At 46.9% G+C, this 20,470-nt stretch overlaps 1 protein-coding gene across 3 annotated transcripts in view; it reads left to right on the plus strand.

Annotated features, from left to right (window-relative positions):
- LOC141009424 (echinoderm microtubule-associated protein-like 6) overlaps positions 1-19,831 on the plus strand; it is a 60,623-nt gene extending 40,792 nt beyond the window's left edge. The window contains exons 20-46 of one of the 3 annotated variants that reach the window (XM_073482051.1): positions 271-473; positions 1,774-1,885; positions 2,795-2,922; positions 4,283-4,424; positions 4,572-4,724; positions 4,836-4,967; positions 5,230-5,318; positions 5,422-5,598; positions 5,691-5,925; positions 7,007-7,133; positions 8,737-8,751; positions 11,833-11,841; positions 12,387-12,465; positions 12,560-12,689; positions 12,960-13,058; positions 14,320-14,340; positions 14,698-14,871; positions 15,503-15,711; positions 15,880-16,037; positions 16,194-16,308; positions 16,394-16,582; positions 16,760-16,932; positions 17,069-17,231; positions 18,202-18,305; positions 18,410-18,563; positions 19,107-19,207; positions 19,793-19,831. In XM_073482051.1, the coding sequence (XP_073338152.1) occupies positions 271-473; positions 1,774-1,885; positions 2,795-2,922; positions 4,283-4,424; positions 4,572-4,724; positions 4,836-4,967; positions 5,230-5,318; positions 5,422-5,598; positions 5,691-5,925; positions 7,007-7,133; positions 8,737-8,751; positions 11,833-11,841; positions 12,387-12,465; positions 12,560-12,689; positions 12,960-13,058; positions 14,320-14,340; positions 14,698-14,871; positions 15,503-15,711; positions 15,880-16,037; positions 16,194-16,308; positions 16,394-16,582; positions 16,760-16,932; positions 17,069-17,231; positions 18,202-18,305; positions 18,410-18,563; positions 19,107-19,207; positions 19,793-19,817 (3,416 nt within the window). In that variant the 3' untranslated portion in view covers positions 19,818-19,831. The remainder of the gene's footprint in view (positions 1-270; positions 474-1,773; positions 1,886-2,794; positions 2,923-4,282; positions 4,425-4,571; positions 4,725-4,835; positions 4,968-5,229; positions 5,319-5,421; positions 5,599-5,690; positions 5,926-7,006; positions 7,134-8,736; positions 8,752-11,832; positions 11,842-12,386; positions 12,466-12,559; positions 12,690-12,959; positions 13,059-14,319; positions 14,341-14,697; positions 14,872-15,502; positions 15,712-15,879; positions 16,038-16,193; positions 16,309-16,393; positions 16,583-16,759; positions 16,933-17,068; positions 17,232-18,201; positions 18,306-18,409; positions 18,564-19,106; positions 19,208-19,792) is intronic. The other 2 variants (XM_073482048.1, XM_073482049.1) reach the window with 2 other exon arrangements.
- Positions 19,832-20,470: the final 639 nt, after the last annotated feature.

The following is a 20,470-nucleotide window of genomic DNA, read 5'->3' on the forward strand; positions in this document are numbered from 1 at the left end:
TTATAACTGCAGAATCTGCCTTAGAAACATACTGTTTTTAAGTTTTCTTCAGTATCACAGTAATCCAGTGACAGCTGTCTGTACATCCATGAGCACACTGCTAACAGGAAGAGCTAACAGCTAATTCGGCAAAGTTTTCATTGGGCCAGTTTGAAATAATGTCAAAGAAATATAGGCTGAAAATGAGAATGAAGTTGAAGCCTGCAGCGAACTGATCAAGGTAATCAATGAAGTTCTGTCTGATCGAGTACTTCTCCGTCTGTCCTCCAGGTGGCGGTTTGACCTTCAGGCGTGGTGTGTTCAGGAGCGTCGGCCGACCGGAGACGATGATGTCGGTGTGTTACGGCCGCAGCGAGGGGCTGGTGTTCTCCGGCGCCGCCACCGGAGACGTTTACATCTGGAAGGAACCGCTGCTGCTGAAAACTGTCAAAGCCCACGATGGACCGGTGTTCGCCATGTTCTCGCTCGACAAGGTGAGGACGACAGGTGTGTGTGTGTGCGTGTGTGTGTGTGTCTGAACCTACTCTACACTGGTACTCAGTGTTTTGTCATTTCTGAACAGGATTGTTGGCTAAATGCCTAAAATCTAACTGTAGGAGTGAACAGACGTGTCGTATATTTACATGTTTTTAGCTCTGAGTGTTTCTTCTTCCATCTGTTTCCCCTCTCTCTCTCCCTCCCTCTCTCCCTCTCTCTCTCTCTCTGTCTCTCTCTCTCTCTCTCCCTCTCTCTCTCTCTGTTCATTGTTTTAACTCTCTCTCTCTCTTTATGTAAGAGGATTTACAGACAGACGAGCCAATAGACAGGAGAGTCAGGATTTACCAAAAAACTCCTTTAAATCCATAAAACCTTGTTCCTTTGTTCATGTTCAACCTGAATTTCAACAGATGCATCGTTTGTTGTTTTCAGAATAACATTATCTCCCTTTCTGCGTAATGATCACAACATCTGTACGTGATGATTATTATCACTGCAGGAATTCAGTCCATCAGTTCATTTACTCTGCAGATAAACTCGTCCATCACTGACAAACAGACACAAAGACAGAAAGAAGTTCATGTAGAACATTTGCTGAATTCACAAGAAGGAGACAATGATTCAGAATCTGTCAGAGACAGAGTTTCACAGCGTTATAAAGTTTGTTTTAACTCAACAACTCTTAAAATCACCACATTTGTTAAGGGAGTCTGGTATCTGTGACGATGTAACACACTGACACAAACAAACAACTTCATGTTTTAATTTAATTCTGAGTTCATGAGCCGTTACAGGTTTACACACTTCTGGAGAACAACAGCAGAAAGTAGAATGAGAGATCATTTTTAGATTAACCGGCTCGCTGACTGTACTTTGTTATAGAGGATCTGTACTGTTATCAGCGTTCAGGGTGTCAGGGGATGTTGGATGACTCTCACAGTTAAAACAGGAGGAGAGACTCTTTCATCGACTGTCTTCAGAGGAAACGTCCAACAGATCTGAGGATCTGTGGCTGAGTGGGAGGACATGAGACAAAACCCTGTCAGGAGAGGACGACAGCACTCAGCTCTGACAGAGGGAGGAAGGAAGGAAGGAAGGAAGAAGGAAGGAAGGAAGGAAGGAAGGAGGGAAGGAAGGAAGGAAGGAAGGAAGGAAGGAAGGCAGGCAGGAAGGAAGGAAGGCAGGAAGGATCAAGACCGCTGAACATGTTTCTGTTTTGTCTTGGCAGAGCAGAGATCTTTAAGCTTTACGATCAATAACTCAGTGAAATCAATAAATCAAATCATTTCCTTTCAGGGCTTTGTGACGGGCGGGAAGGACGGCGTGGTGGAGCTGTGGGACGACATGTTCGACCGCTGTCTGAAGACGTACGCCATCAAGAGAGCAGCGCTGTCCCCGGGCTCTAAAGGTGCACAGACCTAACTCTAACTAACCTCGAACTAACATCAAACTAACCTCTAACTAACATCAAACTAACCTCTAACTAACATCAAACTAACATCAAACTAACATCAAACTAACATCAAACTAACCTCAAACTAACATCAAACTAACATCAAACTAACCTCAAACTAACCTCAAACTAACCTCAAACTAACCTCGAACTAACATCAAACTAACATCAAACTAACCTCAAACTAACATCAAACTAACCTCAAACTAACATCAAACTAACATCAAACTAACATCAAACTAACATCAAACTAACCTCAAACTAACATCAAACTAACATCAAACTAACCTCAAACTAACCTCAAACTAACCTCAAACTAACCTCGAACTAACATCAAACTAACCTCAAACTAACCTCGAACTAACCTCTAACTAACATCAAACTAACCTCGAACTAACATTGAACTAGCATGTTATTTCGCAGCTAACCGTCCATGTTATCTACAGTCGGTGTCAGTAGTATTTGTCTCTGGCGTCTCCGATGACTCACTGAGGCTTCTGGCTGTGACGTTTCAGTCGACATGTCTGCAGCAGCTCAGACGACTCGATCAGGCTGAGTTACGTTCAACAGTCCTCTGTAAGATAAAGTGACTCAGAGTCAGTTTAGTTAAATTACATTGAACATAATAACACAAATAAATAAAACTGTTGTATTCGATCAGGCTGATGATGTCACTGATAACATGAAGGCATCACTTCTGTCTCTGTTCAGGATTTAAACAGTCGAGCAGCAGCTCTTCTGTCCAACACTGCCCTCTGCTGGACACACACACACACACACACACACACACACACACACACACACACCTGTGTCTGTACAGCTGTGGATGATCAGGACTGTGTGTGTGTGTGTGTGTGTGTGCAGGCCTGCTGCTGGAGGACAACCCGTCCATCAGAGCCATCACTCTGGGTCACGGTCACATCCTGGTGGGAACCAAAAACGGAGAAGTTCTGGAGATCGACAAGACCGGACCGATGACGCTGCTGGTGCAGGTCTGTAGTGGGTCGGACTGCAAACTGTCTCCGGTTCGGTCCAGTGAGCGGCTGTTCTGGATGTTCTGATCAGATCCCATGATCCTCCTCGGCTGCGGTTCTGTTCTAACTGTTGATGTTTTCATTTCCTCTGAAGACGTCCTGAACGTCTGAGGAAGGTCATGAGGTCCGACAGCTCCAGACTGCTGTGTGTGTGTGTGTGTGTGTGTGTGTGTGTGTGTGTGTGTGTGTGTGTGTGTGTGTGAGTATCAGGTATTTTTAAATGTCTGGTAGTCTGGTTCGGCACCTGTTGCCATGGTGAGGAGAGATGACTGCTGCAGATCGATGAGTAGCTGCGCACGCACACACACACACACACACGCACACACACACACACACAGATCAGATGTCTCCACACGTTTCCATCCAGATTAACTACATTAAGTGTGTGTGTGTGTGTGTGTGTGTGTGTGTGTGAATCTCAGCGCTCGACGTAACACACAGATGAGTTTTACCTGCTGCGCTCCAGCAGCTCATTTACAGGTCCGGCCCGGCTGGTGTCTGGGTTTCCCCTCAGATCACCTGTTGATTGAGACTAGCTGGGCCCTGAGCCTCGTCTGCAGGCTGCATGTCGTCTGTGTCACGCAGCAGCTCGACGCTCACTGCGATTACAGACTTCAAGCAGCAGCACAGAGGAGTCAGATTCAATCACCACCTTTCCTCCACAGTGCGGGCGGAGCAGCAACGAGACGACGGCGGAGGATTTGTTGTCAAAGCGAAAACAAAAGCGGCTTTTAGGCAAAACTTGTGATTTAAACTCTGCTAACGGAGCCTCGTTAAAGTTTGCTGCCTCACTGAGAAGTTGGAGGTGTGAATCTGTCGCCTGCAGCTCTTCATCTCACAGCTCCTTCTCGTCTCATCACTCCCACAGAAATTCAGACCTACAGAGGAGGATCAGAGCCACTGTGGAAAAAAACCTCTTTTTCTCCGACTGTAATTCTGAATTTAAAGTCAAAACCCAAAAAATATGTTTTCAGTGGCTCTAATCCTCGTTTGACGAACTGATGCTGCCCAACAAATCCTTTAAGTGTCCGTTGTTTTGCTCCGTAGACACATTTTTGGTGAACGATGGCAGGAAGTGAACACGTGACGTTTCCTGCGACGAGCCGACGTCATTAAATGCTTTTAATGTGAAGCTGCAGCCGCAGGAAGTGTTCAGTTTGCATTAGCAGCACATTAACACAGCGCTCTACAGACAGGGAGCTGTGTGATCAGTAACACCAACACTGTTCAGTAACGAGTCAGGCTGTCTGTGTGTAGCCTGAGAGGCAGAACCCAGGGCGCCGCAGTCTGACGGGTCCGGCTCCTCTCCCCTCTGCAGGGTCACATGGAGGGTGAGGTCTGGGGTCTGGCTCCTCACCCCCTCCTCCCCGTCTGTGCGACCGTCAGCGACGACAAAACTCTGCGTCTGTGGGAGACGTCGGCCAATCACCGCATGGTGGCCGTCCGCAAGCTGAAGAGAGGTCAGATAAAGGGCCAGACCGCCACTTTCATGTTTCATCTTTACTGAGTATCTTCTGAACCATCCATCAGCTTTAAGTGGACCTCTGGTTTTAGCTCTTGTCTGTGAACGTAGACGTGATCAGCTCTGAACCGTTGTTGTCCTCCAGGCGGTCGCTGCTGTGCCTTCTCTCCTGATGGGAAGGCGCTGGCGGTCGGTCTGAGCGACGGCGGCGTCCTGGTGGTGAACGCAGACACGCTGGAGGATCTGCTGAGCTTCCACCACCGCCGTGATGCCATCTCTGACGTCCGCTTCACTCCAGGTACACACACACACACACACACACACACACACACACACACACACACACACACACACACACACACAAGTGTGTTTCTACTCAAAGATAAAAAAATCCACCCTCTGGTCTCAGATTCAGGTAAGTTCCTGGCTGTGGCGTCACACGACAGCTTCGTGGACATCTACAACGTGCTGACCAGTAAGAGAGTGGGGATCTGCAGAGGAGCGTCCAGCTACATCACACACATCGACTGGGACGCTCGAGGTAACACACAGCTCTCTCTCTCTCCAGCCGACCTCTTTACTGTCAGATAACGACTCTTCAGCTGGTCCAGTCTAATAACTCCTCCCTCCTGTCAGGGTTTGAAAAGTTTCTCTGTAACTTTCAGCAGAAACAGGTCGTCAGAACGTCACAGTAGAGCAGGTGGAGGTTATAAAGTCGACGGCCTCGGTAACATCAGACCTGTGGGAGCAGCGTTTGGTGAGCGAGGATCAGTTTTACCTTCATGAACTTGATTGTGTTGCAGGTAAACTGCTTCAGGTGAACACAGGAGCCAAAGAACAGCTGTTCTACGAAGCCCCGAGAGGAAAGAGACAAACCATCAGAAACTCTGAGGTCAGTGTGTGTGTGTGTGTGTGTGTGTGTGTGTATGTGTGTGTCTTTATCTGTTCCTTAACCTGTAACAGTGTGTGTGTCATGTTATTGTGTGTGTGTGTAGCTGGAGCGGATCGAGTGGTCCAGCTGGACCTGTGTTCTGGGCTCCAGCTGTGATGGAATATGGCCGACGCACAGCGACATCACTGACATCAACGCCGCGTCGCTCACCAGAGACCAAACGCTGCTCGCCACCGGAGACGACTTCGGCTTCCTCAAACTGTTCGGCTACCCTGTTCGAGTACGGCAGAGTCACTTCCTGTTCAGCACCAGATATTATCAGACAAACATGAGATAAGAAACATGAGGTGGTGTTTTTCTTTCCTGCTTCAGGGTCAGTACGCTCGTTTTAAGCGTTACGTGGGCCACAGCGCCCAGGTGACCAACGTCCGCTGGGCTCAGGACGACTCCACCCTGCTGACGGTGGGCGGGGCCGACACCGCCCTGATGATCTGGGCGAGGGAGCGAGGAGGCGGAGTCAGCGTGGAGGGGGACGGGCCTTTGTGTCGCGACAACCGACCGCTGGTGGACAGCGAGGAGTCTGACGACGACATCGAGGAGGACGGAGGTGGGCGTGTCCGCGGTTTGATTTAAACGATGAAGAGTTTCTCTTCGTTCTTCACATTTAAGATGAGAGTTCGTCAACTGAAGTCGCCGTGGAGACACATGTTTCACAAAGAGCCTTAACATGAGATGTTAACGTTCAAGTGACTAAGACCTCATTATGATGGAGAGAAAAGGAGGAGGTCAGGTGAAGTCAGGTGAAGTCAGGAGAGGTCAGGTGAAGTCAGGTGAGGTCAGGAGAGGTAAGGAGAGGTCAGGTGAGGTCAGGTGAAGTCAGGTGAGGTCAGGAGAGGTCAGGTGAAGTCAGGTGAGGTCAGGTGAAGTCAGGTGAAGTCAGGTGAGGTCAGGTGAGGTCGGTGGACGTCTGTAGCGCACAACACGGAAGATCTGAGTGTTTTTAAACCCGGGAAGTGAAAATGTTCTGGCGACATGCAGCGCTGAGCAGGACGCCATCACACTGTGACCAGTTTGAAATCATTCATCCAAGCAAGGACGTTACATTACATCTGGACGCAGCGTCGGAGGCGGAGCCCTGTGAAGATAAAACTCGACTTCCCTGGATGAAAACACTCAGATCTCCCGTGTTGTTCGGTCCACAGAGCGAGCACAGCCGAGACTTCCACCGACCGAGCCGGCTAACTTCCGGCTAACTTCCGGCTTACGCCCGGCTCACCTGAATGTGGATGAGATCATTTAATCTTGTGGCTCTTCCAGACTTTCTCATTGTTATCGGACTGAATGGCTCAAATTATGACGGTGAAAGGAGTCATGTCTCAGGGTAGAGACACTCAAAAACACGTGTCCACCGTTTTACAGATGCTTCTTTCACAATGTTGGCTTATAGGATGAAGTCGCGGTGCATCACGTGACGATGTAACGATACATGACGCTCCTCCTGGATCCATCCCAGTGACGACAGGAAGCGAACAGAGAGAAAATGTTCTTATTAGATTTGAAAACAGTTTGGAGCCACAAAACGGCCCCGGGTCAGTTTGCAGAACTCTGATTTATGAATGTGTGTGTGTGTGTGTGTGTGTGTGTGTGTGTGTGTGTGTGTGTGTGTGTGTGTGTGCGCGCGTCTGAAGGCTATGACAGCGACGTTGCCCGCGAGAAGACGGTGGATTACACCACTAAGATGTACGCCAGCAGCATCAGAGAGATGAGAGGAACCAAACCTCACCAACAGCTGAAGGAGCTGTCTGCTGAGGAGAGGTGTGCACACACACACACACACACACACACACACACACACACACACACACACACACACCGTCACCATGACCACAGGTTGTTTTGAACAGAGTTTAAAGCTGCACCAGACAACATGCACGGTGGCGCCCTCCTCTGGCACAGTGTAATAATGCAAAACTTAATATTTAAGAATCACAAAACAGACGGGATCAGAACAGAACCGTCACGATGGGTTCAAATCAGGAGACAAGAATCTGATGCAGCTCTACGATCCATCGTGTGATCAGTCACCGTCGGGCTGTCAGAAGCAGCCGAGATGATTTTCTGTGTTTGTCTGAGCTGCTGGTGAAACTTCAAACTCTGTAAAACTTCAACATTCACAGTTCAAAGCTTCAGAAACAGTCTGTTCTTGATATTCAGTGTGATTTCTCTTTGATTTGACGTCATGACGCTGAGACTGTGTACGAGCTGGTGTGTGTCATCAGTGGTCGCTGTGTGTGTTTCTGCATGTGGAGCTGCTGCATGATGGATGTTGTCTGGTGCCTTCATGATGAACTTCAGTGTCAATGAGTTTCTGTCTTCAACACTCAACAACAAAGGGCCACTGTGAAGGAACAAGTCTGCTGAAACATGATGAACAGCTGAAACATGATGAACAGCTGAAAACCAAAACACTTCATTTTAAAACACACATTTTAAAAATCTGAAACGGTCCCCGCTCTGCTCTTCGTGTGCTGCATCATCACCTGTTTTGGTGAAAATCACAAGATATTTGATGAAAGAGGAAGAAGATTCTGAATGTTTTTGTAAATTCGCAGCGGTTCGACAGACAAGTCGTTCTTTTCCATCACAGGAACTTAACGACCCGTAACTTAAAGTGTATCTGTTGTTACAAGCCCCGAGGACGAGCGCCAGGCTTTGAGGACAGTTTGACATAGTGGCCAAACAAAACGGTGCATTTCACACTGGACTTCTGGACACTGGACTGTCCCGTTAGCCTGGTTTCACACTGGCGTCTCTTGGCCTGCGTTCAGTTGAATTTCTGGTAATAACCCCACAAAGTCAGGCTAACCTGCTCTGGAGCAGGAGCAGCAGACCTGAGCTAAAGTCGTCTGGGTTAGCCCACTTTGGAGTGAGCCAGTGTAAACGCTTTCTTAGCCCGGGGCAAACAGCTCCATTAACCCGGGGCTAACAGCTCCATTAGCCCAGGGCTAGCAGCTCCATTAGCCCGGGGCTAACAGCTCACTTAACCCGGGGCTAGCAGCTCCATTAGCCCGGGGCTAACAGCTCCATTAACCCGGGGCTAGCAGCTCCATTAGCCCGGGGCTAACAGCTCCATTAACCCGGGGCTAGCAGCTCCATTAGCCCGGGGCTAAATGCATTTTTTGAGGGTCAGAACCAGGATTAAAGCTAAACCGGAAGCCCCAGAGATCACAACCTGATCAGAACTGTTCTTAGAGTCGTCCTGTAAGTTCCTGTGGTGGAAAAGGCAGAAAGGAGTGAAACCCAAACACACCTGTTCTTGTCCCTTCCTGGTGCCCTTACTTCCTGAGTGCTGCTGCTGCTGCCGGCCTTCTCGTAGACTCTTAATATCTGTGTTGTGTCTTGACTTGCACCCCTGGAGGCAGGGCATTGTCAAGTAAGTATGACCTGATCCTGTGCAGACGACAGGTCACACTCAGTTACAAACTGTGTTTACCTGCAGACAGCTCCCGGAAATCCAGTCAGCCAATCCCAGCAGAGAAGAAGAGCTGCATCCACAATACTCTGAACATCTAACAGGAACTAAAGCTGTCAGACGAATGTAGTGGAGTAAAAAGTACTAGTGGTACTTTCACTGCAGTACTGTGTTGGAGAACATGTACTAAGTTCTGCCACTGCGTACTTGATGAGCGGTGACGCCATTTTGAAACCACTTTATTAACTTTAGAGAATAAAGTGTGAAACAGTCACATCAGTGTAACAGAGGAGGTCCGGACCACCAGAGCTCTGGCTTCACCTCACACTTCTGTGAAGAGAAGTCAGAACTCTGAGATGTTTGTGTGTCTGCAGTGGCCCGATCCTCCAGAACCTTCAGGTCACCTCCTCGTTCTGACACCGGCGCCGGTCAGCCAGACAAACGTCTTCATCTTCATCTTCATCTTCATCTTCTCCTCCTCCTGGTCCTCCTCTCGTCTTCACTCATCCCCTTTTAGACACTCAGCTGACTCCTCCTCTTCCTCTCCTCATGTGTCTCCTCCTCATGTGTCTCCTCCACATGTGTCTCCTCCTCATGTGTCTCCTCCTCCTGTGTCTCCTCCACATGTCTCCTCCTCATGTGACTCCTCATCATGTGTCTCCTCCTCATGTGTCTCCTCCTCCTGTGTCTCCTCCACATGTGTCTCCTCCTCCTGTGTCTCCTCCACATGTGGCTCCTCCTCCTGTGTCTCCTCCACATGTGTCTCCTCCTCATGTGGCTCCTCCTCCTGTGTCTCCTCCACATGTGTCTCCTCCTCATGTGTCTCCTCCTCCTGTGTCTCCTCCACATGTGTCTCCTCCTCATGTGTCTCCTCATCATGTGTCTCCTCCACATGTGTCTCCTCCTCATGTGTCTCCTCCTCCTGGTCCTCAGCCTTCATCATGTGTCTCCTCCTCCTGTTCCTCAGCCTTCATCATGTGTTCATCATGTTGTGTCCTCAGAGGTGTGTGGTTCTGGTCCACAGCCTGGGTTCTGTCCTGCTGTCGCTCATCATGCCGCTCAGACAGAAGCATGTAAAGCTCGGTCCAGGCTGGACTGATGACGTCACTGTGACTCATCGCTCCTGAGACATTTTTAATCGGAGGACGTGATGTGAGAGGATCAGGACAGACTCAGTGATGTGAGAGGATCAGGGACAGACTCAGTGATGTGAGAGGATCAGGGACAGACTCAGTGATGTGAGAGGATCAGGACTGACTCAGTGATGTGAGAGGATCAGGGACAGACTCGGGAACAGACTCAGTGATGTGAGAGGATCGGGGACAGACTCAGGGATGTGAGAGGATCAGGACAGACTCAGTGATGTGAGAGGATCAGGACAGACTCAGTGATGTGAGAGGATCAGGACAGACTCAGGGATGTGAGAGGATCAGGACAGACTCAGTGATGTGAGAGGATCAGGACAGACTCAGTGATGTGAGAGGATCAGGGACAGACTCAGTGATGTGAGAGGATCAGGACAGACTCAGTGATGTGAGAGGATCAGGGACAGACTCGGGGACAGACTCAGTGATGTGAGAGGATCGGGGACAGACTCAGTGATGTGAGAGGATCGGGACAGACTCGGGGACAGACTCAGTGATGTGAGAGGATCAGGACAGACTCAGTGATGTGAGAGGATCAGGGACAGACTCAGTGATGTGAGAGGATCAGGGACAGACTCAGTGATGTGAGAGGATCAGGGACAGACTCAGTGATGTGAGAGGATCAGGGACAGACTCAGTGATGTGAGAGGATCAGGACAGACTCAGTGATGTGAGAGGATCAGGGACAGACTCGGGGACAGACAGTGATGTGAGAGGATCAGGACAGACTCAGTGATGTGAGAGGATCGGGGACAGACTCAGTGATGTGAGAGGATCGGGGACAGACTCAGTGATGTGAGAGGATCAGGACAGACTCAGTGATGTGAGAGGATCAGGACAGACTCAGTGATGTGAGAGGATCAGGACAGACTCAGTGATGTGAGAGGATCGGGGACAGACTCAGTGATGTGAGAGGATCAGGGACAGACTCGGGGACAGACTCAGTGATGTGAGAGGATCAGGACAGACTCGGGGACAGACTCAGCAGGATAAAGACTGAAGAGACAGACAGACGTCTCCACAGGGGGGCGCCAGAGACTTGGAGCAGAGGCAGCAGGAGGTGAATTCTCCCTGTCAGGGTCAGAACTCGGTCCATGTGGACTCAAAGACATGAAGCTGAGACTGATGGCGTTCAGTGTGACATCACTTCCTGAGGAGATCTTTATCTCTGATGTCCTTTCAGAATAAAGCTTAACAAGCATCCTAAAACAGACGCAGTGTCAGACAGACAGAAACATGAACTCACCTCATCTGTTTGTTCTGGTCCGAAACACGACTCGGACTGCCCGTGCATGTGAGCCTGTTAAAGGAGCAGTCTGTAGTTCTGGTGGAGAAACGTTAATGAGCAGAGAAAGATCCTCATTGGCTGATTTTAAACAAGCTAAATAAACAAACTCTCTTTGTCTTCATGACTGAATAAACAAACTGACCTTAAAGGACAACAACACAATTCATACTGCTTTACTTTGTTTATATGTGGCGGACCCTGCCACTCTCTATCTTCAGACAGTGTTCTGGACCTTATTTTCCTCTGAGAGCAGCTCGTTTATTCACTCATGGAAACAGTTTGTGTCATTACCTCATTAATATTGTAAATATTAAAAATTCAGATTTTCCAAAACTACATAATGCCCCTTTAACACAATTAGCTATGCTAGCATGTTAGCCTGACAGCCCAAACATTAAAAAACAAGCACTGGTTAGCATGCTAGCGTTTTGTTAGCATGTAGCTGTAGCCACTGCTAGCATATTATAGTTTCTCTGAGGCGTGTGTGTTTGTGTGTGTGTGTGTGTGTGTGCGTGTGTGTGTGTGTGTGTGTGTGTGCGTGCGTGTGTGTGTGTGTGTGTGTGTGTTTTCTAAAGCTCTGTACCTTGGTTCTGTCCCTCTGCTGTCCAGGGGATCCAGGTAACACCTGTCCACCTGTTCACCTGTCTGTCCACCTTATACTGTCTGTGCAGTGCCTCCACAGTGTGTGTGTGTGCGTGTGTGTGTGTGTGTGTGTGTGTGTGTGTGTGTGTGTGTGTGTGTGTGTGTGTGTGGCATCACCTCACACCGTCCTCTCTGGATTCAGGGTTGAGGGGGATGAATGTAGATTTTAACGTGAGAGAGTCTGTAGATATTGAAGTGGTTCTGGTTCTGGTTCTGGTTCTGAGCTCACGGGTTCTGACCGTGTGAGTTTTTACGTCACATCAGGATTTAAAGTCGCGTATTTAATGATCTCCTGTTTGAAGCACTAACTCTGTTTTACCAGTTACAAGTTACTACGACTACTTTAATCCGTGAAGTACAAGCATCATGTCTGTCCTACCTGTCCTACCTGTCCTACCTGTCTGTCTGCAGACTGTCTCACTGACTGTTTGTCCACCTGTCTGTCCTCCAGACCTCAGCACATTGGGATATGAATGATCAGTTGATTGATTAACTGATTAACAGACCAATTGATCCTCCAGGCCTCCGGTGAGTCGAGCGGCACCGCAGCCGGAGAAACTGCAGAAGAACAACGTGTCCAAGAAGAAGAGGCTAGTGGAGGTACACCTGTCTCTCTACCTGTCTCCCTCTCAGTCTGTCTGTCTGCCCGTCTGTCCTCCTGTTCACCTGTCTCTCCTGTCTCCTCCCTCCGCAGGACCTGGTTTTGGATCATGTGTTTGGTTTTCGGGGCTACGATTGTCGCAACAACCTGCACTACCTCAACGACGGCACAGATATCGTCTACCACACTGCCGCCACCGCCATCGTCCACAGTCTCAGCACTGGTAACCACGGCAACGCACACAGACATCATGCACACATTTGACCTTCTGTCTTTATCGCCGACTGACAACAACATCGCTGCAGATATCAACATTAAACCTACGCTTTTCAGCGTAACTAGCTTGATTTTGATGCTTAAAGTGGCTAAAATCGATTTATTCAAATGTGTATAAAATGACAACGAGACAGAAACTTGAAGTTGCTGCAGTGGGAATCGAACCTGCAACCTTTCAGTTCACAGTGATGTGTTTACGTGTCCTCCTCTGCTGCAGGAACTCAGAGTTTCTACCTGGAGCACACTGACGACATCCTCTCTCTGACCGTCAACCAGCACCCGAAATACAAAAATATCATCGCCACCGGACAGATCGGTACACTCAGCGTGTGTGTGTGTGTGTGTGTGTGTGTTTCTGCATGCCAGTGTGTTTCTCTACTAACTCCTCTGTACTAAATGAGTCCTGCTTTTCTCTCCTCTGCTTCATGTTTAACCTGCTTGCTTTACTTTGTGTCCACTGAGAGACAGAAACAGAAAACACTGTTTTAAAAAGGACAAACCACGATCAGCAGGTGAACAGTCGATTTATACACTGTAGGAGAAGTACGATCTTACATTCAGCCTTCAGTTGTGAGATTTATAATGTAAAATACAGGGTTGTAAATGTGCTTTTTGAGCATATGATGTTTTATTTACAGTCTACAGTTACTTTAGGGAGCGGGAAATGTAAAGTCTGTCTTCAGGGAAGCCCCAGAGAGACATTATAGTTTACTTTGTTGTCCCCGTGGAGAAAGTCACCAGACTCCCTTTAAAAAACAGACGCACATTTGTAAGTGGTTGAGTTAAGAGAAACTTTATAAACTTTGCAACAAATTTCCTTTAAAAATTTTAAATCATTGTCTCCTTCTTGTAAATTCAGCATTAAATGTAATACATGAAGCCAATTATTAACCAGAATTTCACCAGACTCCCTTAACAAATCAGCTAAGTTTAGTTGTTGCGTAGCGTAAAACTTTATAACGTAGTGAAACTCTGTCTCTGACAGACTCTGAATCTTTGTCTCCTTCTTGTAAATTCAGCATTAAATAAAAACAGTAAGTTGTGTGTTTCCTTGTAAAAAGTGTCAGTTTGTGGCAGCATGGCTGCACCAGCCTGTCTGCTTCTGTGTCTAAAGTGCTAAAGTCTGACCTGCCAACATTTAGCAGCTGTTTGAACACACTGTTTACACTGATTTCACCATTTACACTCCATTTATGAAAGAAGAAACATTTTATTGATCTAAACATGTCACATTTTACAGATACACTAAACAGTAACCAGTATAGGCGACTGCTTTGTCCCCAGACTCCCTCAGCATTTAGCAGCTAGAGAGGCAGATACTTCCCTCAGGAGGTGGTGGAGACCAGTTCACTGCTTGTTTCTGCTGAAAACAACAAGACAAATAAAACAGTTCCTGCAGATAAACACACCTCTACATTCGTCTGAGCAGCGAGAGTCGCCCATCAATGTCTCTCTTTACTGTCATGGCTGACGTTTGAAACAACTCACTTCAGGTTTTGTCTGTTTTTTTGTTTTGTTTATGTATGTGTGTGTGTTGGCTGGCCTCATTTGTCACCATCGCTCTCACCACACCTCAGGTGACGTCAGTGAACTCCCAGGTAAAAACCAAACCGCACCGCCTCTCCCACCACGACAGACACCCTGAAACCCAGAGACAACCTGCAGGGTTAGTCCAACCGGACTTTTAGTTACTTTCAGTGACTCAGGAGTAAATCATACTCACTGATTCAGACAGAGCTCATTTTGTTTGACCGGACTAAACTCTGATCTTTAAACAGAGACTCTCTCAGTCCTTCGTGCTGATGGCGGTCTGGTTCTCAGGGTGTTTGTGGGCTGCATTGATCCCTCTGACTGCTCGGTTTACCTCCAGCAACTTTCTGTGACGTTGTGTCGTCCTCCTGACGTCGTAAAACTGGATTTATATTCTCTCCTCGTGTCTCGTCATCTTCCTGCAGGCACCACGCCAACCATCCACGTGTGGGATGCGATGAGTAAACAGACGCTGTCCATCCTTCGCTGTCCGCACACTAAAGGCGTCGGCTACGTTAACTTCAGCGCCACGGGGAAGCTGCTGCTGTCGGTCGGAGTGGAGCCTGAACACACCATCACTGTGTGGCGCTGGCAGGAAGGTCAGAGCGACGTGTGTTCAATAGTTTCATCTACGATTAATGTGTCAGATTATCAGATAGTTTTATAAACTAACGCTGTGATTGATTTACTAATTCAGTCACTAATGACTGATTATATGATTATTTGTATATTTTTGGGCTTGAAGAGATCACATTTAGAGATCTTTTGTTTTGGACACATACAAATTACTGCCACCAAGTATTGGATGTCAACACAGGCGTAGTGCTGCTGGAGCAGCGGTCCGCCAAGGTGAAGAAATAAAATGTTCACAGTTTGTATGAACCCTTTGAAAAACATTTGAAGTGCAACATGGCGACCTCTGTGGATGGACAGTAATTAAAACGTCATCGTGAATATTATATTCCAAGTCATGTCCATGCCACTACATCTTACACACTGGACCTTTAAAAGATCCCGCTAGTTTTTGTAAATGATTTATTTCCCTCAGTTTCACTAATGTTAATTAGTAATGACAAAAATGCAGCAAACATCCTTTCATTTTGGAACAGCTGATCGTGTAAAAGTTCATAATGTTGTTGTGAATATAAGATGTGAACGATGTCGTGAGGTCGTGTGGATCAGAACAGGACAGAATATTGACTTTAAATAACACGAGTGTCTCCTCTGCAGGATCTAAGGTGTGCAGTAAAGCCGGACACCCGGACCGGATCTTCGTGGTGGAGTTTCGTCCGGACTCTGACTCTCAGTTCGTGTCGGTGGGAATCAAACATGTGAAGTTCTGGACGCTAGCTGGCGGCGCTCTGATGTACAAGAAGGGCGTGGTGGGAACGGTGGAGGACGGCAGGATGCAGACGATGCTGTCTGTCGCCTTCGGTGCCGTGAGTTCACCGCTCGATGTTTCATGTCTGTTGTGTTAAAACAGCTCAGCTTATCTGCAGAGTCGAGCAGTGTTGAAGTGAAGAAGTTTGCAGTAACAGCAGCAACACGACACATAAATCATCCTGCGTGTTTATCTGTACGTTGAATCACTGTTATTGTGTTTGCAGAATAACTTGACGTTCACCGGAGCCATTAACGGAGACGTGTACGTGTGGCGGGATCACTACCTGCTGAGGGTGGTGGCGAAGGCTCACACCGGGCCAGTCTTCACCATGTACACCACGCTGAGGGACGGACTCATCGTCACCGGTGGCAAGGAGAGGCCGTGAGTGACAGCAAACATCATCACAGAGCTCAGTAATTCTTAAAAACAAGACGTGATTCAGCTGTTTTCAGCAGGAGTGATGATAATGTGTGTGTGTGTGTGTGTGTGTGTGTGTGTGTGTGTGTGTGTGTGTGTGTGTGTGTGTGTGTGTGTCAGGACGAAGGAGGGCGGTGCGGTGAAGCTCTGGGATCAGGAGATGAAACGCTGTCGAGCGTTCCAGCTGGAGACGGGACAGCAGGTGGAGTGCGTCCGATCCGTCTGCAGAGGAAAGGTGAGAAACTTTTGATCCTGATCTTCATCCCTCAGTCGGCGTCCTCCCTCTGTCCTCCTCATCAGCCCCGTCTCTTCGTCCTCAGGGTAAGATCCTGGTGGGGACGAAGGACGGGGAGATCATCGAGGTCGGGGAGAAGAACGCGGCGTCCAACCTGCTGCTGGACAGTCACGCTCGGGGAGGAATCTGGGGTCTGACTGCTCATCCTGCTAAAGATCTCTGCATCACCGCCAGCGACGATGCCACCATCCGACTGTGGGACCTCACTGACAAGGTACACACACACACACACACACACACACACACACACACACACACACACACACAATGCCACCACCAGACTGTCACCAACATGGTGTAGCAAGGTACCAAGGGACTCTGTCCAGTTACTGGACGCATCCTCCAGGATATTGGATAATATTATGTTTTTCTTTTTTGTCTCTTTCTGTAGAAACTGTTGAACAAAGTGTGTGTCGGCCACGCAGCCCGCTGTGTGAGCTACAGCGCAGACGGAGAGATGCTGGCGGTGGGGATGAAGAACGGCGAGTTCCTCCTCCTCCTCGCCAACTCGCTGAAGATGTGGGCGAAGAAACGAGACCGCAGCGCCGCCATCCAGGACATCCGGTGGGAGAGACAGAAAGAGAAAGAAAACAGCCACTAAATATACAACATGTCATGAAATTCACAAATATATGAACAAAAACAAACGTGAACGAAAGAAATGAGGGAGAAAACAAAAACGACCTCTGTGTGTGTGCAGGTTCAGTCCGGACCGGCGGCTGCTGGCGGTCGGTTCAGTGGAGAGCACGGTGGATGTTTATGATGTGAGCGGAGGTCCGAGTCTGAACCGGCTGGTTTACTGCAGCGACATCCCGGCTTTCATCCTGCAGCTCGACTTCTCTGCTGACAGCTGTTATATACAGGTATATACACACATATATACAGGTATATACACACATATATATACAGGTATATACACACATATATACAGGTATATACACACATATACACACATATATACAGGTATATACACACATATATACAGGTATATACACACATATATACAGGTATATACACACATATATACAGGTATATACACACATATATACAGGTATATACACATATATATACAGGTATATACACACATATATACAGGTATATACACACATATATACAGGTATATACACACATATATACAGGTATATATACAGGTATATGCACACACATATATACAGGTATATACACACATATATATATACAGGTATATACACACATATATACAGATACATACACACATATATACAGGTATATACACATATATATACAGGTATATACACATATATATACAGGTATATACACATATATATACAGGTATATACACACGTATGTATACAGGTATATACACACATATATACAGGTATATACACATACAGGTATATACACACATATATACAGGTATATACACACATATATACAGGTATATACACACATATATGCAGGTATATACACACATATATGCAGGTATATACACATATATATACAGGTATATACACATATATATACAGGTATATACACACGTATATATACAGGTATATACACACATATATACAGGTATATACACATACAGGTATATACACACATATATACAGGTATATACACACATATATACAGGTATATACACACATATATGCAGGTATATACACACATATATACAGGTATATACACATATATATACAGGTATATACACATATATATACAGGTACATACACACATATATACAGGTATATACACACACATATATACAGGTATACACACACATATATACAGGTATATACACACGTATATACAGGTATATAATCACATATATACACACTGCTGACTGTGTGTGTTCAGGTGTCCACAGGAGTCTATAAGCGACAGGTGTTCGAGATTCCTTCAGGGAAGTTGGTGAGTGACCAGACCATCATCGACAGAATCACCTGGGCAACCTGGACCAGGTAACACACACACACACACACACACACACACACACACACACACACACACACACACTGTCACCTTCAGCTTTTTATTTATTTTTTTCTTGTCGTTTCTCCCTCAGCATTCTGGGGGATGAAGTTTTGGGGATTTGGCCGCGAAATGCTGACAAAGCTGAAGTCAACTGTGCGTGTGTGTCTCACGCCGGCCTGAACGTCGCCACCGGTGACGACTTCGGACTCGTCAAACTGTTCGACTTCCCCTGCACAGAGAAGTTTGTGAGTCACAAGAAGTTTTTGTTCCTGTGTTCATTCTGTGGTCAGACATATGATGTTGTATGGAAATAAGATGGTTAAACACTGGTTTAATCAAAGTTCCTTTTTATGTTAAAAAAGACCAAATACTTGTTTAAACGTGCTGAATATGTGACGTTGGCTCGATGATTAACAGAAGTTTGCAGGATCAGACTGAAGAATTGTTTCATTGCACAAAAGTGGCTTTAGATGGTTTATCTGTCCGTCACGGCTGTGTAGCATCGGTAGAGTATAATCAGGTGCAAAGGAGCTGTTCATGAATAAAGTCGTTGATTTGAGATAAATGAAACACAAGGATTTCTCTCGTTAGTTTATTTTCTCATACATACATTTTCTGGACGTCAGATTGAAACATGACGGAGTGAAGATTGTTGTTATCTGCCAAACAGAGAGCTTAGAAATACTGTCAGCAAGAACAGAAGCACAGCACCTTTGGAATAAAAAAGATGATTTATTTTTTGTTTATTGAAGAGAATTTTATATTTCTTTTATTATTTCTGTCTCCAGGCCAAACACAAGCGCTACCTCGGCCACTCAGCTCACGTGACCAACATCCGCTTCTCCCATGAAGACAAACACGTGATCAGCACAGGAGGAGACGACTGCAGGTGAGCTGATCACTGATCAATAACAGACGATCACCTGAAACACGGCAACAACATGAAACATGTTTCTAGAACAGCTTCTGTGGTCGTTCTCGCTGCAGTAAGTGTCTCCAGGAACACATTTACCATGATGACACACATTCTTGGGTGCGGAGAGAGTCGTAACCGAGTCCAACCTGAATCTGAAACACGTCCGACCCGACTCGAACGGGACGCAGATAAAACCCTGTTCAGACGAGTTGAAACTGTAAACTGTCAGTTCACACCGATGTGACTAGACGAGACGGTGTATCATCTCAATTGCAACGACTCAGCGTTGTACTTCAGCGCCGACTTGTCTGATTTTTCACGTCTCCATATAATTTGTAGTGTCTTAAAATGTGAATCAGCCGTTATCATGGTTACAGCCTGCCTGTTTACCCTAATTACAGACAGGTAAAGTGTAGGTTACACATAATGAGGTGACCGTACCCGACCTGAACCCTGTAAGAATAAAGTCCAGATGTGGTCTTGGTGACAGAAGCTGCAGCAGCGACACAGTTCAGTTTCTAAAGTCAAACTGTGTTAACAACTGTTTGTCTGTTGCAGCGTGTTTGTGTGGAAATGCCTGTAAACGCACAGATTTCTGCCGTCCGGTGACGCTTTTATCCAAAGCGCCTTAACAACACCTCAAGTGGATCCAGAGGGACTCGAACCCACAACCTGAACGTCTCCACACCGCAGTTTGCTAAACAGCAGGTTTCCTTTCAAAGTCGGAGATGGACGAAGACTTACTGCTCAACACAAAGCCCACTTCGGTGACGAGATATTCAGATTCTGTTCTGGTTGGCTTCAAACTACAGACACTTGAGACGCTTCATGATGGATCACATGACGGGAAGGAACCCGTTAGAGACGCACAGAACCTGGAGAACCATCAACTTTTACAAGAAATCGTTGACTGATTGTTTTTCTTGCTCTGAACCAGAAAGCAATCCGATCCTATCATCTATAAAGTTTAAAACAACAACAACTGACCAAAGTGAACCCTCTTCGCTCTGGTGAAACACATGCAGGACGGCGCCAGCGTCTGCCGCTGTCAGCACTTTTTGTGTTTGTATTGTTTCTGTCATTTGCCGACTCTTTACTGGGAAGCAAACTTTTTCTAAAAAAATTCTTTTGGATTCAGGACTGTGCAGTTAGAAGCCAACCAGCTTTGAAAGAGAAGTCATGTGACTCACTGCTAAGGGGAGGATTCACTCACTGTCATGTCTACCCAGAAGGCCT

This window comes from Pagrus major, chromosome 15, assembly GCF_040436345.1.
Source record: "Pagrus major chromosome 15, Pma_NU_1.0".
Taxonomy (NCBI): Eukaryota; Metazoa; Chordata; class Actinopteri; order Spariformes; family Sparidae; genus Pagrus; species Pagrus major.